Source organism: Dioscorea cayenensis, chromosome 14, assembly GCF_009730915.1.
Source record: "Dioscorea cayenensis subsp. rotundata cultivar TDr96_F1 chromosome 14, TDr96_F1_v2_PseudoChromosome.rev07_lg8_w22 25.fasta, whole genome shotgun sequence".
Lineage (NCBI taxonomy): Eukaryota > Viridiplantae > Streptophyta > Magnoliopsida > Dioscoreales > Dioscoreaceae > Dioscorea > Dioscorea cayenensis.
This window is the reverse complement of record NC_052484.1, coordinates 16,273,150-16,293,866: the sequence shown is the minus strand read 5'-3', so window position 1 is coordinate 16,293,866 and position 20,717 is coordinate 16,273,150. Positions and strand designations below refer to the sequence as shown.

At 33.4% G+C, this 20,717-nt stretch overlaps 2 protein-coding genes across 2 annotated transcripts in view; both read left to right on the top strand.

Annotated features, from left to right (window-relative positions):
* Positions 1-3,760, top strand: part of LOC120275549 (cytochrome P450 71A1-like) — a 3,833-nt gene extending 73 nt beyond the window's left edge. Inside the window, exons 1-2 of the mRNA XM_039282166.1 lie at positions 1-551; positions 3,077-3,760. The exon at positions 1-551 is cut by the window's left edge and continues 73 nt beyond it. Coding sequence (XP_039138100.1) covers positions 417-551; positions 3,077-3,682 — 741 coding nt within the window. The 5' untranslated portion in view covers positions 1-416 and the 3' untranslated portion in view covers positions 3,683-3,760. The remainder of the gene's footprint in view (positions 552-3,076) is intronic.
* Positions 3,761-11,655: 7,895 nt separating this feature from the next.
* Positions 11,656-19,091, top strand: LOC120276178. The gene is made up of 4 exons (XM_039282903.1): positions 11,656-11,733; positions 15,862-15,975; positions 16,074-16,211; positions 18,834-19,091. Exons 1-4 carry the CDS (start codon positions 11,656-11,658, stop codon positions 19,089-19,091), a joined length of 588 nt encoding a protein of 195 aa, XP_039138837.1.
* The last annotated feature ends 1,626 nt before the right edge of the window (positions 19,092-20,717 follow it).

Here is a 20,717-nt window from a genome sequence, read left to right as displayed (position 1 = left end):
GCCTTAGCACCCTATGGTGAGTATTGGAGGCAGATGAGAAAAATATGTGTAACTCATCTCCTCAGCATGAGAAGGGTGCAATTATTTCAGGCTGCAAGGGAGAATGAGGTGGCTCATTTGATGGATAAGATTGTTTCTCATGCTTCTTCTCACCCATTAAAGGCATTGAACATGAGCCGAGTGCTGTTTTGCTTCACTAATGACATGCTTTGTAGAGCCATATTGGGTGAGTTCAATAGAGATCAAGAAGGTAGGAATGAGATATTTTTGGAAATGATAGAGGAGAACATGATTTTATTTAGTGGCTTTAATCTGGAGGATTACTTTCCTTCAATTGGATGGTTAACTTCATTGCTTGGATTTGATGAGAGGGCTAAAAAGGAATTTCATGAAGGTGGGATGGTGTTCTCAGCAAGATGATTGAGGACCATAAGAACAGAAAGGATGGAGATCTGAAAGATGAAGACTTTGTGGATATCTTGCTCTCACTCAAGAAGGATGCTGGCCTTGATTTTAATCTTAATGATGAACACATCAAAGCTCTCCTAGTGGTATGTCTTCTTCTTAAATTTTTTTTAAGAAAAATATTTGTTTATATAAAAACAACAAAATCGATGGTAGCTGCTTTGTTCTGGAGAATTTCGGAGATATAATGTAACTCAATTATGAGCTTTTTAAAAATGGGCTGTTTCGTTAATGCGATTCTAAAACCCCGTATGAACTCGGGATTACATCCAACGAGTGATGGGCGTTTTACGTCCAAATCTGGACGTAAGTCGAAATCCCGGGTTTGAAAAATCCTTAGGTGATGTATATATATATGTTTATATATACATATACATATATATATACATACACATATACATGTGCATATATATACATAGACATATACATTATACATATGTAAAAATATACACACATATGCATATGTATATACACATACACACATATACTTACACTATATATATACATACATATATATTTTATATAAACATACATATGTATGTTTACATGTACATACATACCTATATATATATACATATATACATATACATATATGCATATACACATGTATACATATTACCTATACATGGTATGTTTACATTTACATATACACATATATGTATATGTATATATATATATATATGCATATATTCATATATACACACATATACACACTTTATACACAAAGTGTTTTCCAATTCTAAATTTACAAATCCTTCCAAACAAACAAAAAATCTTATAATACAGTAATTCAAGGTACACCAAACCAAACACAAGATTTGATTATTTCACTGTATTTTGAAAACCAAGTATTTCCAGTTACATTGTAATCGAAAAATCCACTCGTATTTGAATTACATCCAACCAAACACCACCTTAATATATCCACTTTGACAATATATATATATATATATATTGTTTTTATTAATTATTATTTTTAGAAATGCTCATGTGTAAAAATTGCAAAATCTTCCAATATGTCCACTTTGATTAAGAAAAAAATCTTGTAATAATTTTATTAATTATTATTCCTAGTAATCTTAGTTTATGCAAATGTTTCAATTATTGTAATATTAGAGTTTTTTTTCCTTAGATTTAGTTTATTGGTTCTTTATATGGAATCAAGTTTACCTTAAATTAGGTTACTACCTTCTAAATGTCTTTTTGGACCTATTTTTTAACATTAAATTATTTTTCAATAATTAAAGGGTAATTTCCCTAATTAACCATACTTTTGTTTTTCTTATCTACATGACCCTAAAATCATTATGTTTACCAAAATAGCTTTAGGCCCATCATTCAACACACGGGTGCAGATTAGGTATTTTTAAAAATTAAAAAAATAAAAATAAATTTTTGTATTTTTATTATTTATTTATTTTTATTATTATTAAAACTGACTTTTTTTGTGGGTTTTAATACAATTTTTTTAAAAAACCGTTTTCCTAAAATTATTAAATTTTAAAAACCATTTTATTTTTAAAAAATAATATAATATTAATATTCTTAAAATAGTGAGCATTGTTTCAAAAGTAGGGCTATTGCATGTGTTTTCGTTTTTTTCAAATTTCTGTACTGACTTATGGCCATAATTTTGTTTGTATACATATATTTTTTTAAATTAAATTAAATATTATTATTTTATAAATTGTAAATTTATTAGTTTTTATTATTTTTTTAATAAAAAGTTTTTATTTTATTTCAATCTATCTTATTTGTGAATATTGTTTGAACTTTAAAAACCATTGTAAAAACATAGAGCATAGGGTTTAACTACAAGAGCCATAGATTACAAAGGCGGGTATAACACATATTGATTAATTATTGCATTCACACCACAATATTGAGAATAATATTAAACTATTATATTTATAATTTATAAAAATAATAATAGTTAATTTAATTTAAAAATATTTACATGTATATATGAACAAAAATTATGGTCATAATTCGGTAGTGAAATTTGAAAAACATTTGATAGCCCTACTTTTTGAAATAATGCTCGTAATAATAATAATAATAATAATAATAATAATAATAATAATAATAATAAAAATTATTTTTTTAAAAATATTTTTAAATTGATAAATTTTCGAAAAATAAATATTTTTTTAAAAAAATGGGTTAAAAATGCTACAAAATAAATTAGTTTAATAATTAAAAAAATAATTGGTCAAAAATATTAAAAATCACTACTTTAAAAATGCATAATGAGCAACCCAATCAACATTCATGTGTTGACTGATTATGACTTAATTGTTCTAGGGCAATTTTGGACAAATATAATGACTAAGAGCCATTTAGGTGATAAAAAAATAAAAAAATTGGGGTTGTCTCAGGGTAATAGCTCATAATTTAACCAATGCGAGGACCTAAAATTATATTTAATTTTGGAAGAATAGTGAATAGCAACAACACAAATCATTACTTAATTTAGTGATGGGGTATTTAATCATGTCAGATAATTTTCTACTAATAAGAATTTCGATGAACATAAAATGCATATGCAAATATATATAAACATTTACATGATGGTTTTTTTTATGACATGAATATTTTTTTCCCTAAACAGGACATGTTTGCAGCAGGAACAGATACATCATATATAGTGCTTGAATGGGGCATGGCTGAGCTTATTAGGAACCCAAATGTCATGAAAAAACTACGAGATGAAATTAATGGCATAGCAAGTGGGAAATCAATGGTTAATGAAGATGATTTAAGTGAGATGCACTACCTCAAAGCCGTCGTCAAAGAGATTCTTAGACTTCATCCTCCAGCTCCATTACTTCTTCCAAGAGAATCCATGGATAATTACCAAATTGAAGGCTACAAAATCCCAAGTCAATGCAGGGTTATTATTAATTGTTGGGCCATAACAAGAGACCATAAAGAATGGGATATGCCTAATGAGTTTATACCTGAGAGGTTTGTGAACAATACTATGGATTTTAAGGGACAAGACTTTAAATACATTCCCTTTGGTTCAGGTAGGAGAATATGCCCTGGAATAGGGTTTGCAATCTCCACTATAGAACTTGCATTAGCAAATCTTGTTTTCAAATTTGAGTGGAAATTGCCAGATGATCATGTTGGTGAAGTAAATATGGCTGAAGCTCCTGGATTGACAACAAAAATGATGAAAAACCTATGCCTTGTTCCTATGCCTTGTTTCTAATTATATTATATATGTACATGGTTTCAATAAACTTATGTTATATATGAACGTTTGAATAATATGTGGAACTTATGATCTTGATAGTTTGTTTGTTATTTTGTGTTTAACAACATTAAATAAGTATTTTGTTAAATTATTTTATGGTTTTTGTCAATGGTAGTAGTTTATAAAAAATGAAAACTATAGTTTGTAGTTTAGTTAAAGTACTTCAGTAGTTTTTTTCCATACTTTGTATCAAGGACGAAAACAAGATTTATTGATTGGGGGCAAAATGTCAAAAATATTTCGTGAACATAACAATTGTATTCGATACAAAAATAGTGCCATATTGTAACATTTAATTAAAACAATCACAAAAAAACATAAAATATTTATCTATGCACACTCGAGCTAGAAGCGCCATCCGTGCGATGCATGCTACGGAGGAGTAGGCGAATCACGACGAGTTTGCATTTTTTTGAAAAACATTGTAGAATCGCTTCATTGTCAATAGTTGCAAAAACCTCTTTCTCAATATAGACAATCATGCTATCGTTCATCCACTCGTCTCCCATTTTTGTTACGCAAGTCGGGTTTTCACAATATTCATCGTTGAAAATGCCCTCTCAACACTAGTCATGCATGCTGGCAAAAATCAATGCCAACTCAATAAGACGATAAATGAGTGGAAAAATAGTACATTTCCAATATCAACCATCTTTATAGCAAAACCTCGCAAGTCCCTGACATTTACAAAATCATCATCATGTCGCACATCATAAATGAAAGTAGCAAGTTGATCCTCAAGCATCATACGTTCGATCATCGAGAAGTCTTCGGGATACATCTACGCTAGAGCGGAGTATCTTATGGATATTGAATTTAGAAAATGAGTCCTTAGGATCAAGGCATGATACCAAAAGAAGTAACTCCGTGCTAGCTTCAGAAAGCGGTTGATCATTTCTTGAAAATCAAATCAATAACCTAACATTAAAAATAAAAATAGAGATTAATAAAAAAATAATAAATTAATGAGATTTATAAAAACTATAATAAATACAAAAAAATAATCACCTCACGAAAAATCTCTACACGATAATGGTGAAAATGAGTAATGAATTGTCCTTCTCGCCCGGGAACCACCACAAATTGGCATATTATCCTCCATATTCGTCACATCGATTGAGATTCCCTTACAAAAAGAGGTAACTTCTCCCAAAAACTCCTCTCATCTTGCCTCCCTAAAGTGTTGAAGACGAGCTTTCACCTCTTCAATCAATCGTATGGCTTGAACAATATTTTTTTGGTCCTTTTTGTTGTAAAAGCAAATGACAACTCATTTGTCATCCCCAATAAACGCCTCATCAAGTACATCACAAATACAAACTGGTAATTCTCCATTTTGTCAATCAAACTTGCCACTATGCCTCTATTATTACTAGAAGCCCTATCATTATGCACATTTTGGAGTACCTCTAAAATTGAGGTCCACATAGAAATTAGCCGGAGAATTGTAGTGTAATGCGATCCCCAACGAGTATTCCCTAGTCATGCTAAACTGGATTTTTTATTTTTTCTTTTACCATTGACTATCTCCACTTTCTCCAATTGCTCATCCAATCTATCATGATGATGTTGCCGAAGTTGATCTCTTCTTTTACATGATGCTCCGGTGGCATTAACAATCATATTAACATATTGAAAAAAAATCACTCACAATTTGATTCTCTTTAGCAACGGTAACAACCACTAATTGTAGTTGGTGAGCAAAACAATGTACATATCTTGTATATGGATTTTTTTTTAAAATAAGTGCTTTCAAACCATTGAATTCACCTTGCATATTTGAAGCCCTATTATATCCTTGCCCTCTTAACCTCGAAAGAGACAACTTGTGTGTATCAAATAAACAACCAATGGCATTCTTTAAAGAAATTGCAGAGGTATCAGGCATATGAACCAATGCAAGGAATCGCTCTATCACATGGCCATTCTTATTCACATATCGCAAAACAACTCCCATTTGTTGCTTTACTGAAGCATCTCGGGCTTCATCAATCATAAGAGAAAAATAATTATCCCCAATATCATCAACAATAACACATGTAATCTCCGTTGCACAAGCATTTGCCAACTCCTTTTGAATTTTCGGGGAAGTCAATTGATTGTTTCCAAGGGCATTTTGATTGACTATCTTCCAAATCTCTTCATTTTATAGGCTATACCAATCAAGCAACTCAAGAAAATTACCTTTGTTTATTGAATTTAAAGACTCATCATTTCCACTGAAAGGTAAACCTTGCTTCAAGAGAAAAGGAGTCACATCTAAATTGCCGTCAAACGAATACGATATGCAACCTCCATCTCATGTGAATGTGAAGCCAATTGGTGTAACACACTTTGTCTTTGACTTTGGAACCCTTGAAATTGTACTCTCGCATCATTATACGCACTATTTACAGCACCAATATGTTCTACGAATTTTTCCAATGCTTTTTTTCCAATTAGTGAACCCCATTTTGGTGAATGTATCTTCTCCTATTCGGCTTCCTCTACTTGGCTTGAAAAGATAACACCAAAAATAAAATACCGCATCTTTATTTTGTCATACTATACTCCAACCATGGATGTTGTTTAAACCAACCATCTTGAAAAACTTCTCTTTTGTTTGTCATAATCTTTCCGTGAAAAATTGTGGCCAATTGGTTGACATGGGCCTCTAGTCAAATACTCTCTTCTAACTTGATCTCTAATCCCAATATCAAAGTCTTCAATTGGTTTTCGTAATCCGGGGTCACTAACAATGTTGTTGTCATTAAAATTTGTATTAATGTTCTTCTCACTTGATTAAGAGTCCAATGGTACTTTAGGAGTATTTGATGACTCTTCACTCCTTGGTCGTTTTATCAAAAATTTGTCCATGATCTATAAATAAATAAGTAAAAAAATCTTTAATTATAGACTATAAAAAATAACAAGCAAAATATTAAAGGTGCTAACATTACATCACCAACTAGTCAACTACCAAGATCATTTGAAGAATCAAGCACACAAAATTGTTTGAACATGATAGTGCTAACATTCATGCATCTAAATGATTAAATTTGTCTTATGAAACCAATTTTGTTACATCATTGAATCCAATTTTATTATGTGTTAATGAATATTTATGATTCTATAAATATGAAAACCATTTGGTATATCTAATCTTATTGAAATCTATTTTGGTATGCATTTTGGCATTTTGCTATACAGATTTAACACTAAACATTATTTGCTTATACATATATACATTATGATACTTATTAATATTTGATATTTGATATTTTCAACATTTTAACTCATCAAGGCATTTAATCAAACACATTGTAGGCATATTTATAAAATTTAAGTTTATCATTCATGTTCTATTTATTTCACCCATAAATTTTATACATTCATTCTCATTTTCAATAAAAAGTAATACATGATCATTGATTGGATGATTAAATAATTAAAAAAATAAATACTAATAATCTACTATACATACTCAAAGTCAGTGAAAAAGCAGAGAGGAACTCAATGAAGAAGCAACCAAGCAGGGAGTGAACTCAGGTTCTTGATGCAGTTAAGTGTTATGGTGGAAAACTGGAAATAGATTTTTTTGATTAAAGAGTAAAACTAACATTTCAAGTGTTTTAATGTTGGTTAGGTTTGAGAGGGAAAGAATGAACGACAGGGATTAATTTCATTAAGATAATTTGTTTAAGTTCGAGGCAGCCTCAAGAGTCAAGATTGATTTTCCATGAACGGTCAGGATGCGATCATCAAATGAATGCATATTAGTTCGAGGGAATAGTTAGTTGGTTTGGTTTAACTATAGTGCAATTGACTCATGCTCTCAGCGCACTAGTTTCAATTCAGTCACTAAAGTTTTTGTAAATTATAAAAGCATAGTTTTCTGTTAACTTGGCCGAATTTTTTTTTCTTCTGTTTTTCTTTTTGAAGATCTTATCTTCCATGAATTATCCTGCCTTGTAGAAATGTTTTCTGAGGTTGAGTTCAATACAAAAGTTCTTCCTCATGGTCTCTAGTATCTATGTAGTGATTATCAAAGCGAATGAAGAGCTGCTGGAGGGGCTGGCATGGCCGAAGGGGGCTGGTTTGCATGGTTCTATGTCTCCGGCCAAACAAAAAAACCTTTCTAGTGCCGAGGGGGTTGAAGCCCCTGCTAGCCCCCTTGGTTCTGTCCTTGCTTTGTATATATTGTGAAAACAACACAGATTTACTAATATTATTTCTGGAATTTTTTTAAAATCATTGTTCAATATGAAAATTTGTTATATATTTTTTTTTATAATTGAATGCAACAAATAAATATTGTAAGGTTTCTCAAGTGGTGCTTGTCACCTTTGTCACATAAAAATAAATAAATAAATAAATAAACAAATAAAAAAATAAAAAAATAAATAAATAAAATAAAAATTCAAGTGTTGTGCACAATATGTAAATCATAGTTAATGTTTATAAATTATAACTATAGATACCCAATTTATTTAACAATTCATACATTAGGATGTATAGTTCATTTTTGAGTTCAATAAACAATATCAAGGGGGAAAAAATCTTATTTTTATTTAACCATTTATCTTTTTATAATATATATATATATATAGTTATATATATATATATATAGTTATTTTTCAGTTAAATTGACAGCATCAAGGAAATGAAAATCTTCATTTATTTAACCATTCAATTTTTTTAATATATAGTTTAATATTCAATTCAGTAAGCTACAACAAAAGGATAAAGGGCTTTTCGTATTAAACAATTCAATTCATTTTTTAATTTATTTAATGGTTTATTAATTTTATAATGTATAGTTTATTTTTATTAAAAATTCAATAATTTATACCAATGTCTTAAATGCTTCTTTTATTTTAGGTATAATTCCCACGATAATTCTACTTCATTTTCAAACGTATATTTTTTATCCATCTATTTTAAATTGTAATATTTTAGTCATTTTACTATTTTAATTGAGCAATATCAATCCTCTAAAACCTAAACCCTTAGAAAAGGGGACTGATATGACTCTGTTAAAATAGCAGAAGACTAAAAGGTACAATTTAAAGTAGGATGTGCTGATCAAGTAGTAAAGGGTGCTAAAGAGCAGAGTAACATTTCCCCAAATTGAATTGACATATCTTGAGTTGGGAGTGAACTTTCTTCATAGAATGCATCATCATTGAAGTTGGACAACCACACTAGATCTTCTTGAATGTTGGGCAACATTTCATCAAACTCCTGTATCCTCGTAAAATGGTCCTGCATGTAGCTAGTCAGCAGATCTGCCAGACTTGACTCTAGTTGGGAGTAGTTTGGATGATGATCATTTGAGAGATATCCCTCCAACTCTTGTGCCCTTATATCATTGACTTGTGCATAGTGTGTTAACAGATCTACAAGACTTGGCTCAAGTTGGGAGTATTTGGGATGGTGATCAAATGAGAGGCATGAATGGTTCCCCAAGGCTACAAGCAATTCATCCAAATCTTGACCCTCCTCAAATGAAGAATGAACAAAAGAGTTAGATTACAAAAAAAGCAAAAGAATAAAATATATACAAAGAAAAGAAAGATAATGGCTAGATTACTAAAATCCTAACTTTTCTAAAAGTTGCCGATCCCCAATAACAGTGCTAAAAACTTGATAAGCCCTTTGCGTATCTGCAAATACACGGGTCGTACAAGTAGTAAAGTGTATCCAAATGGGTTGGGTAGTCAAATCCACAAGGACTGGTAAGCTTTCAGTACTCGATGTTCTTCTAATATCTAGCTGGATCAAAATGGTAATAGAAGAAAATGGACTAACAACTCAAGTAAATGTAGGACTGGAAGTGAAATTGGTGAGGATTACAGAGATAGAGTAGTGCCCAGGACTAATCCCTTCAACAAATGTACTGACTAAGCAATAATTACATGTACATCTTCTTGGGCTGCAAGTAGAACCCTAACGGAGGGATTTGGTAACGTACGACCTCACTCAAGGTTCGGTGCGGACTCAACCCCTCTCTAAAGTGTGCCCTAGCTAGGTGGATCTCTCAATCATCATCTAGACAGTGAATGTGCAACTAAGGCTAATATGCTTCTTGACTGCGATTACAACTACAGGGAACATGCTCACCAAGTTTGGCTCAATCAACTAATGTCAATTCCCACATCAAGTTTTGCAACATACAACATCAAGGCAATTAACACAAAACTTGCAACCAATATAAACAATAGGGAAATCACAAGGAAACTCAATAATCAAAGCAACAAAAATCAATACAACATAATATCAAGGTTCATAAATAGGGGTGCTGAATAACGGTTAGCCCCTCATAGTTTTACAAACACATGAAATACTAAAGTAAATAAAAGAGAAAGAATCCATAAAAAACTCCCTTTTTGCTTCCCAAACAACTCTGACGTTGCTCCAATGAAGTTCCCACTGGCGTTGATCCGTTCTACTCGTTGCCCTCACACCTGATCCATCTCCAATCTATTGATAATGAATTTGCACTACAGTCCCATCTAAAACCTCGAAGAAACCCTAGCCAAAAGTTCCCTTGAAAACCTAACTTTGGGTATAGAAAAGGAATTTCTGATGCAAGCACAACCATGCTCTTGGTCGTGCTCTAGACCATGCTTTTTTCAGAAGTCTTAAGATGAGTTTTCAGCACAAAAACCTATAAAGCCTATAATTTGCATGGGCGTGCTCCTACCCATGCTCCCCCCGGACGATCGTGTTAAGATCACCGAAGCCGTGATTTTCTTGGTACAGTGCCCGTGCTACATTATCATACTATAGTGCCTATGCTTAGCCTAGTGAGGATTTTCCTGTAAAGTGCATGAGAAGAAGCACAGATGTGCTTCTGCCAGTGATTCCCTTGTAATTTGCATTTTAGCTCTATTTTGTAGCAGATTTGTTCCAAAACTTCTTCTTTTATGCTAATATCTAATTGCCTGCATAATTAAACACAAATACCCAAAATAGCATTAATTTACACCAAAATATATACCAAAAGACAAGCTAATCATGCAATAGGGTATGTAAAATGCCTATATTAAATACAATCATCAAATACCTCCACACTTGAACACTTGCTTATCCTCAAGCGAAAAACATTCAACCTACAAGAAAAGAAGATGAGTACATGATCTCTAATCTCAAAATGATAAGAATTTCAAAAGTGAAGAGAGAAACGAGTTGTAAATGTGTTCAGTTGATCAAAGATGAGAAATTTAACCCTTACCGCGCACTCCCCGTGTGTGTGTGTGTTTTGCCTAAGAATATGTACCCCATGCACTGTTAGATCAACCTCGCTAACAATGACCTTATTTTTATCTAGAACTAAGTGAGTAGTAGCTTCATACACCCTAGAGGTAGCCAATTTTTCCGGTAAGTCATCAAGAGAATACTAGTCATGCCCAAATTCTGACTACTCAAGGACATATTTCATACTTCTAAGGTGATAGCTGATGAGTATACAATATTCATGTATTTTAAATCACTTTGTACACTCATTCAGCATGCGTATTAGAACCATATTTTGGAATTCGATGCTAAATCTAGTGTGTTTCACATTCTCAGTCTTAGGACACCACTTCAAGATGAGATAAAGCCAAAGAAACATTTCAGACCTTAAACGAAGGAGTTGGAACTCTCTCAGCATCATTTGAACAAGAACAAAGCTAAACTGAGTGCCTTATAGGAAGCTTACGGTTAACCTTACGGCCGTAAGTAGAGTCTAGAGAAATTATGGCATTCTTATGCCCGTAAGGGGGATTCAGAGCTAAATCAGAGGAACTTATGGGCATGGCTTATGCCCGCAAGGACAATATAGAGGAGTTTATGACCACAGTATACGCCCGTAAGAGCGGTCACAAGAAGCAACATTGTATAGTTATGGTCCAGCGCTTACGGTTGTAAGCTGCACCATACCACAAATAGAAGACCTTACGGACATGACTTACGGCCATAAGTCTTCCTGTAAGGCTCACAACTATCTTTTCCAGCTCCTTTGTGGCCAAGTCCTTATGCCTGTAAGCATCCCGTAAGCAGTTACTTATAAATTGAACATATGTGGATTTTAGGGCATTATTCTGGGTTTTTCTTTTGGGTGATTCTTGGAGGCAAAGTTAGGAAAGAAAGGAGATGAATCTCCAGTACTCAAAGTTCTATTTCAAGGGAGATTTGGATCCACATTCAAGGGGATTGAGATTGTAGCTGTCAAGCTTACCTTGGCACCGTACGTGAAAGCTTTCCTAGGGCTTCTCCGACGATCCTTCGTCGACGTGATTGAGAAGTGGTTTTCATGTTTTCCATGTTTCCTCCTATTACTTGTACATTGAATGCTTGTCCTCCATTAAGGGAGAGCTAATTTATAGATGTTTAGACATAGTTGAACTCTATTGTATATTTCATTGACATTGGTTGTTGAATCTTTGATGCTTTATTTGTTTTCTTAATTGCAACTGTTTATATTTGAATCTAATTGCATGTTTTTATTGAATGATTGTTATTGTAGCGAGAGCCCCCTAGTTTTCATACGTTTGATATGCTTTGAGACAAAAAAATTCCCACCTAGCATAGACATGCCGTAATTCGAGGATATTGTGAGTAAGCCTTTGGTTAGTGCACTTTGCAGACTCTTTCTCCCTCAATCCTTCTAAGTGAGTTAGTGATAATTTCCGTGCTCTTTGTAATCATGTGGAGTAGATTTTAAGAGAAATCACATCTCTACTTTGTATTTGGATTAGGGGTAATCTCTCTCTGGGGGAGATTATCTAATTAAGATATTGTCATTAGCTCACAGTGAGGTTTCATAGAGTGTTAATGCGATTGTGTGGATGTCTGTATTAGTTCTGCACCTATTCAGTTACTCTTTTCCTGAGAAATCGAGGTATAGTATAATTCTGGAAACCTCTCAGTTCAGATAGGATTGCATATTTAGATAACCTTTGTCCTGTACTTTATAACCATAGAAGGATGTTATGCCTGACATTATTTCTTCCCTTCATTTTTTTCTTGCTTTTACAGTTTTTCTTGTCTTTGATTTCTTTTTTTGACTCACACAACATTTTGTCACTTAGGCTAATTTTTAGAATTTAGGATATTACTAGTATTCACTGTGGACCCCGCCCATGATTAGATCTTGCTTAAGTTGCTAAACATATTTCCTCATCCCTTGCATTATCACTACCCTTCCTTGCTTCCTTCCACCCTCTAACCTCACTCCCCTCTCCATTGAAGCCTTAAGAGTGAAGCACCTCACCGGATCACTCGTAGCGGCGACGATCAAACCGGGAGGAACTCTTCATTTCGTCATCAAACCTAGAGGTATTTGTTGTAGGTTGCTCATGTTGTCCGGAAGATAACTTCTCTTTCTTGAATGTTGGTTGTTAGCTTGCTTCTTATGTTTGCATGAGTTGTTGTTTGAAATTTTATTTGGTGCTTATCCTTGCATGAAAACTCTCTCTTTATGCATGTTAAAACTTGCTCTTGTGCCTCTTGAAGATCCTTAGTTCTTGGCTTCCAAGCTACATAAGTATTTACTCATGGAACTATCTTTATGTTTTTTTGCATGGATGCTTAAAAACCCAAGCCAAAAATTCCAGATTTTTTTGCTTGCCAAATGAATGTTCAGTTTTGTAGTTTTGGCATGTGTGTTGGGCCTTGAAATTCCTGCACCCTTGGCATGACCTTCTAAGGCATTTGTATTTTTTTGGTTACCGAAATACCAGTAAACTTGATCCCTCTCTTGAGCTTTGCATCCCTACTTGTTTGCATGAAAAAAACAAAATACTAGAAGCCTCCAAGATGTGGCCAGGTTGCATGTCATGCTTTTGATTATTTAAGCATCAAAGTATAGTATATATATTTACATGCACATTGACTTGTTGGCAGCCTTTTTTTAAATTGGTAGCATATGTATATCCACACATGTTGGTCCTGCAACCATAAGTATGTGTAAATATAGGTGTATATATATATATACATACATGCATGCATGCATGCATTGATCTACTACTTGTGCTAGGAGATTTATTTCCATCCTTGTTTCTCTCACATCCTATTCTTGTTCTTGTTAAAAATCATTCTATGTGCTTGTCTCACATCATTGTTATTACCACTAGTATTAGTATTATGTTAGATCTACTTGTAGACACTTTCAAATTGTTGTTGTTTTAATGGGGTATTTTTAGACTAGCTTAGCATGAACTTTTGTGCTTGAACTCTTCCAAGTATTCATGTATATTTGGTTGGTTTTCCCTTGGATTTTAGGACCACCTTGAGCATCATCTTGGATTTCTTTTGAATTTAGGATCACCAAGTAAGTAATCCCTTAAACTCTTGTATTTAAATTTTGTTGTTTTGGTTTATTTTCATGTAAAATTTCTGAAATTTTGTTTGCATTTATTCTTTAAAAATTATTGTGGGATTGCCATCTATTTATGTCTTGTGTTTTCAGAGGAAGAGAAGTTTCTATACTTAGTTGGAACCATAGTGCTATTATTTGCCAAAAACTTATATATGTTATTTCCTTGTTACTTCCAAATATTTGGCAAAGTAATTATCCTTTTTGTAACCTTGTTTATTCCCAATAGCAAAAAAACTTAAGATTTATTAAGTGCTTGAATCCTTGGTCCACCTAACATCAACTTGAATTACCTATATATTATTTGGGTTATACATTTATCCCTTAAATATCCACTTGCCTTTATGTCCTTACCTATCTCCTTCCTAAAAATTTTTTTAACATCCTTGTTTTGACAATATTTCCTTTTGAAATTATTTTTTTCTAGCTATTTTGGTTTTAGGTGGGCCATTTTTTTCTTCAATTGATGAGATACATTAGACCTTGTATTTTTTTACAAATTTTAGTATATTATTGTATTAATGCATTTCTTCCTTGAGATTGGTCGAATAATTATTTTTTTTGGTTTCACTATTATTTATACTTGTGTTATTTTTATTTTATTTTATTTTTATTTTTATTTTTGTAAATCTTTTTATTTTCTTGAATTTTTGGGAAAAATATTTGTGAAATGTTGTTATTATTTCTCCAAAGTGAGAACCGAGCTTAGGCTTGGAAAAAGTGAGTATTTCCTTTTTACATTATTTATTTATCTGTTTATTTAATTATTTACTTTATTTTATTAGATGAATTTTTGGAAAATACTTGTGAATATTCTGTATTCTTGGCTTGGAATTGTATCTGAATTTTTGGTCTCCAAATGAACAATATGCAACCCTGTCAGTGGGGGGTTAAACCCTGACCTTGTCGACAAGTAATTTTGGAAAATGAGACTGCAGTTTCACACCGTGTCCGTTCGGTGAAATAATCAACGGCCACCTGTTATTCAGTCTCGGGTCACCGAGGGTAAATAAATGATTTCAGTTATTTCGGCTCGGGTCTGTCACCGAGGGTAAACAAATGACCTTTGGCACTTTCAGTGAATTTGGAGTCATACTTTGGATATTGTATTTATTGTTTTACCTTTGATTTTGTTTACACTATTTTGTGCTATTGCATTATGTGTGTGCAAATTTCAGACCTGAACTTTTGCTTTCAGTTTGTTTTTGGATTACTTATCGGGCTAGTGAGCTCATGGATTTTGCTTTTAAATCCTTTTTCGGATCGGGAGCAATAGACCCGTGGATCTTAGAAGACTTCCAAAGAGATTTCTTCTTTGGGATTTATGCCTTAAGACTTATGTCTTTGTATCGCTTGTATTATTGTTTAAGAACCTCCTTGTAGGTCGTACTGTATTTCATTCGCCTTGTATTTGGGTTTGGTTGTAAACCTTAAGTTGTACTCTTATTTAGTATTTTGTCAGTTATTTTCTACTCCTAGTATGTGTTTAGGTTTTGAGGCCTTGCAGGTTCACTGGGACCCCGCCCTGTGGGTCTGCGGCCGTTTGTCAGCGCACCAGGTTCGGGGCGTGACATTCACTTTCTTCCATGTGGACCAACACTCTGTTTTACACACACTATTCTTACGCGATCAACAAGTACACTTGCGTCCCTATCAAGTTTTTGGCACCATTGCCGGCAAAGAATAGGAACATTTGAACTTTCGCCACTTTAGCATTTCTTTTCTTTCTTATTTGTTTTCCTTTTGTTTATCTTTATTCTTTTTTTATTCTTTTTCTTTTGTTTGATTTCAGTGTATAACACCAAAGCCTAAGGCAACAAGATTGGCAGAAGGTGAGAGCAGTATAAAAAGAGTGATTGGAACCAGATTGACAACAGATTTACTGAACGAGATAGGATCTTTGACAGTGAGGTTGAGGGAGAGTAGTTGGACACCATGACAGATCAAGAGAACTAAAATAGGACCCTTTCAGATTACGCTCGTCCCACTCTTGATGGCTCTCAGTCAAGTATAGTGCGCCCACCAGTTACAGCAAACAACTTTGAGCTTAAGTCTACTTTTGTACAGATTGTCCAGAATTCAATAGAGTTCCATGGATTGCCAAATGATTATCCCAACAGTCATATTGGGGGATTCTTCGAGGTATGAGATATGCTGAAAATCAACAACGTTTCTAATGATGCCATCAGTCTCTGCTTGTTCCTATTTTCATTAAAAGGAAAAACTAAGTAGGGGCTCCAGGCTCTTCCTCGAGCATCTATCATGACTTGGGAGCAGCTTATCGAGTCATTCTTGGCCCATTATTTTCCACTAGGAAGAACAACCAAGTTGCGTCAGAAAGATTACAGCTTATACACAGTTCAACACTAAATCACTATTTAAGGCATGTGAGAGATTCAAAGACTTGTTAAGGAAATGCTTGCATCATAACCTCCCCGAATGGATGGAAGTTCAGATTTTTCATCAAAGCCTTAATCATAGTACCAAATAGCTTATAGACTTAGCAGTGAGAGGATCGCTTGGATGTAAGACCCAGAGGCGACTAAGAAGTTGATAGATGAGATAGCCATGAATAATTACCAGTGGAACTCGAGGGACAAGTTAGTTGGAAAGCCAGCCGGGATGATAGAGGTTAGCGAAGTCATAGCACTACTCACCCAAGTGGAAGCCTTGAGCAAAATGATAGATAACCTGTCAACTCAAAAGCTGGCTACAGCCATGGCGTGTGATATGTGTGGGGGGAGGACATGCCTCCGCAGATTGCTCTATGTCGGAGTGGCGCATGGACCTATCGAATAGTTAGACTTCGATCGTAGTGCCTTATGGCAGTAAGGAAACCCCTACAGTGGCACTTATAATCCAAGATGACAGAATCACCCCAATTTCTCTTGGGGAAATCAAGGGCAACAACAAAAGCCACCGCTAGGATTTCCTCCTCACAACAGAACGATAAGAGACCCGGATAAGAGGAAGTACTTACTCGGTTTATTCAGAGCACGGATATTAAGTTTTAGCAGTCCAAAAATTGATTCCAAAGCATAGATGCATCGATGAGAAACCAGTAGGCTTCTTTTTGGAATCTAGAGAATCACATGGCCCGTGAACATCTCAAGACTCTCACTCTTCAGAGTGATAAAAAAGTGGGGGTAGATAGTGAAAGGGTGATGGAGAAAAAAAAAAGACAAGAAATTGAGATTGTAGAGAATCTAAAGAAGGAGGGAGATGCCACTCCAATTATTGAAAAGAGAACACGTCCACCAATAAATGAGTATGTGCCTCATCTCCCATACCCATAATAATAGGGCCACCATCATAACTGATCCCTGTGTCTCCCTTTTGGGCAAGCCCTTGTCGATGACTTCAAGGCCAAATCCATCTTGCTATTGATCACTCTTTGCTCATTAAGAAGGATAACGCCACCTAGCCTCCATCTATGAAATGGACAAGGCTAACTTGCCCTCTTCCTTATCGTGGTCATGCACCATCTTTCGCCCATTCTTCTCACCATATCTTTGTCACAGTGATGAACAAGTTGTTGTCTGTCAATGGGGGAAAGAAGAAAGGTATTTAGGTGACTCGTGTGCTGAACTGGCAAACATTGGGGGTGATGTGGATTATTGATGTGGAAGATACACTTGGCATACACACTTGGATTTCAAAGGCTATCTATGTAAAACCCGGTCTCCAAATCAACACACAAGGGCCATGATTGTTTGGGTGGCCTTCTGGTGAAAGAGAATCAAAGCAGAGCAACCTTTTTGATTCAAATCAATGTTGGGATACAAAAAGAAAAATCAAAGTCAAAGTCAAAGTTTCGTAACCTCCAAAAAAAGTTACTCATATATTGATACATTAAATTGGTCACTAATTCACAAAAAAACAATAAAAATAAATGGCATAATTAGAAAAACACTAACATATATATGGTCATTTATTAATTTAAATATCAAATTTAAGTAGTTGTTTTTTATATTATAATTATAGTTTTAATATTATATTTGGTAATTATTAATTATTATAATATATTTTAAATATTTTACTATTGACCTCGGTTCAACCAGGTTGAACCCATCAATCACTCACCCTTGAGTTTGGCTGGGTCAATGTTCGGTGCTAGTTTTTAAGTTAGCATATATGACGTTGTGTTGTTTTATTTATATTAGCTGGCATGTAATGTGTGGTATGTTTTGTAGTATGTTTTGTAGGGTTAATTTTTTCATAGGTCACTTAACTATGGTCTTATTTTATTTTAGTAACCGAACTTCAATTTGCATCAACATGGTCACTCATTTTCAATTTTATTCGCTCGGGCAGTCACCTGATTGATTTGACAATTAAATAGCTTATGTGGCAGCCGAAAAATCTGTGTCAACTTCCTTGTGGCACATCAGTCATCCTACTTGGACTGTACACATCACCAAATTTTAAAGATTTTTTGACTAGCACATCAGCTATTTGGTTCACAAAATCAATCGGGTGATTGTCTGGTGAAATAAAATTGAAGATGAATGATCATTTTGATGCAAATTAAAGTTCGATTACCAAAATGAAACAAAACCATAGTTAAGTTACTGTGAAAAAATTAACCCATGTTTTGTACAAGTAGCAGTATTGTTAAAATGTAAGCTTCTTATTGATGTGTCTTTGTTTTACTCTCACTCTGAGAGATTCTCCGCCAACCAATCAACGTGTTTTCCACCTCTTGACACTCATTCATTCAAGACAAAGAAGACGAACTCATGATAGTGAGCTCTTTGGAGAAAGAAATTTGAGGCTGAATTGGAGAGTGTTGAAGGAGAGCTGATGCTAATGAAGGAGAGGGAGATTGAGACTGAGACCCTTGTGGCGTCACTCAATGAAGAACTCAAGAAGAGCATGTCTAAATTGTCTGAGATTGAAGAGAAAGGATGTGTTAAGAGTGAAAGGTTGAGAGAAAAGAAGGATATTGGCAGAGAAATGAGCTCTGAATATAAGCCAGCTCTATCCCAGGCACTAAGTCTTGGTGTGGTTGAAGGGGGATAGAGGTAACCAGAGGCCTAATTGTGCCACTTGTTGGAGATATGTTTTTCAAGAAAAGAGAGATAAGGATGATGACCATGAGACTTTCAAAAATGTTCACTTGCTACTTCTTGGACATATGTTTTTGCAATTTTGTGTTTTGCATGTTGAGGTTATATAAATATTAATATGAAATGCTTTTAGAGGAAATTAAAAGAATGAGACTCGAAAAATTTTATGCTATCTAACTTGCATGGAAATTAGGGGTTTGGAAGTGTGTATTTTGCATGGTTGAGGTTATATTGGTTTTCTTGAAAGCTGTGAGATAAAGAAGAAGCATGCTTTTCTAGGGAAAATAAAAAAATAATGAGACTTGCAGCAGTGTTTTTACCATCTGCGACGTACTTTTTCGTTCTTAATATATATCTCATTTATCCACTTTAAAAAGTCTTGGGCATGAGAGAAAGAAGATGAAAGTAACAAACAAGTCTTACTTCTTGAATAAAAATTATAAATACCTGTGAGTTTATATAATTGTATCCGATCGAGTTTAATTCAATTTTTTTCATTATCATTTCTCTTTTTACGTTTAAACAGGTTTTTTTAATAAATTAAATAAAAACAAGAATTCAGTAAAAGATAAACTACCGAAGTATAGAATGAAGGGAGGGCCTTAGATTATAAATTTAGATAATAAAAAAATAAATAATATAAAAATTAGTAATAAGACATTTTATTATTTCTTATTTCTATTTCTTATTGAAAAATATTCCAACTATTTTTTTCTAAAAAAAGAATTGCAACTATGCACAAAAAGTTTCTCCAATTCACCAAAAATTTTTTTGAAACAAAAAAATTATTACCTCATCGTATTAAACCTAAATGTCATATTTCAATACTATATATATATATATATATATAAGTAATTAAGCCTCAATCAAGTATCTAACTATTTGGCTAAGGTTGTTTGCTTATCTTTTCCAAAAATCAAGCATGTTGTTTTTTTCAAAAAAATTTACTTTTATAAATTAAAAAAAGCTCAAGTGTTTTTTTCAAAAACTAAAAATTTTGATGGTCTTTTTAGCTAGAGATATCAAAACTAAATACTCACACTCATTGAAACCATCAGTTAAAAAAACTATTTTTGGAATACACCCAAACTTCCAATTTTCAACATTATGAAATCAATATGGAATGCACTTGATGTAGGCTTCAATATGCAAGTATTTTCAATTGCATTAACTTCTATGTTTGGAAGTGCTTTTATTAAAAATCACTACGTTCCGAACTTCCAAAAACATAAAAGCTTATTAACTATTTTATAAAATGAGTATTTAAAAAAAATAAATCATTTGAATGTTTTGGTCACCATTTTTTCCCCAAATTTTCAAATGGCGACAAGCACCCCGCTTAATTAAAGGGTGGCCGAGATTTTCTTCCTGAATGCCCATATTCAAAAACATATATATGGTTGTTGCTTACACATTTATTGCAATAATTTATACATAATGAGCATCGTTGATTAAATAAAACAAGATTTTATCGTTGGTGCAAAGGGTCGAAATTATCTGCACATAAACCAATCTAGCATTTCCATGTTGGATGCAAAAAAAACTCATGTCAGATCAACATTGTGTCTAAGTATGAGAT

What these genes read in the sequence shown, in the direction of transcription:
- LOC120276178 (XM_039282903.1), top strand. Translation starts at nt 11,656, where the DNA reads ATGACTTACGGCCATAAGTCTTCCTGTAAGGCTCACAACTATCTTTTC. An exon ending in ACGAGATAGGATCTTTGACA is followed by an intron (nt 15,976 to 16,073) that starts GTGAGGTTGAGG and finishes GATGGCTCTCAG; the next exon opens with TCAAGTATAGTGCGCCCACC. An exon ending in ATATTGGGGGATTCTTCGAG is followed by an intron (nt 16,212 to 18,833) that starts GTATGAGATATG and finishes CTTTGGAGAAAG; the next exon opens with AAATTTGAGGCTGAATTGGA.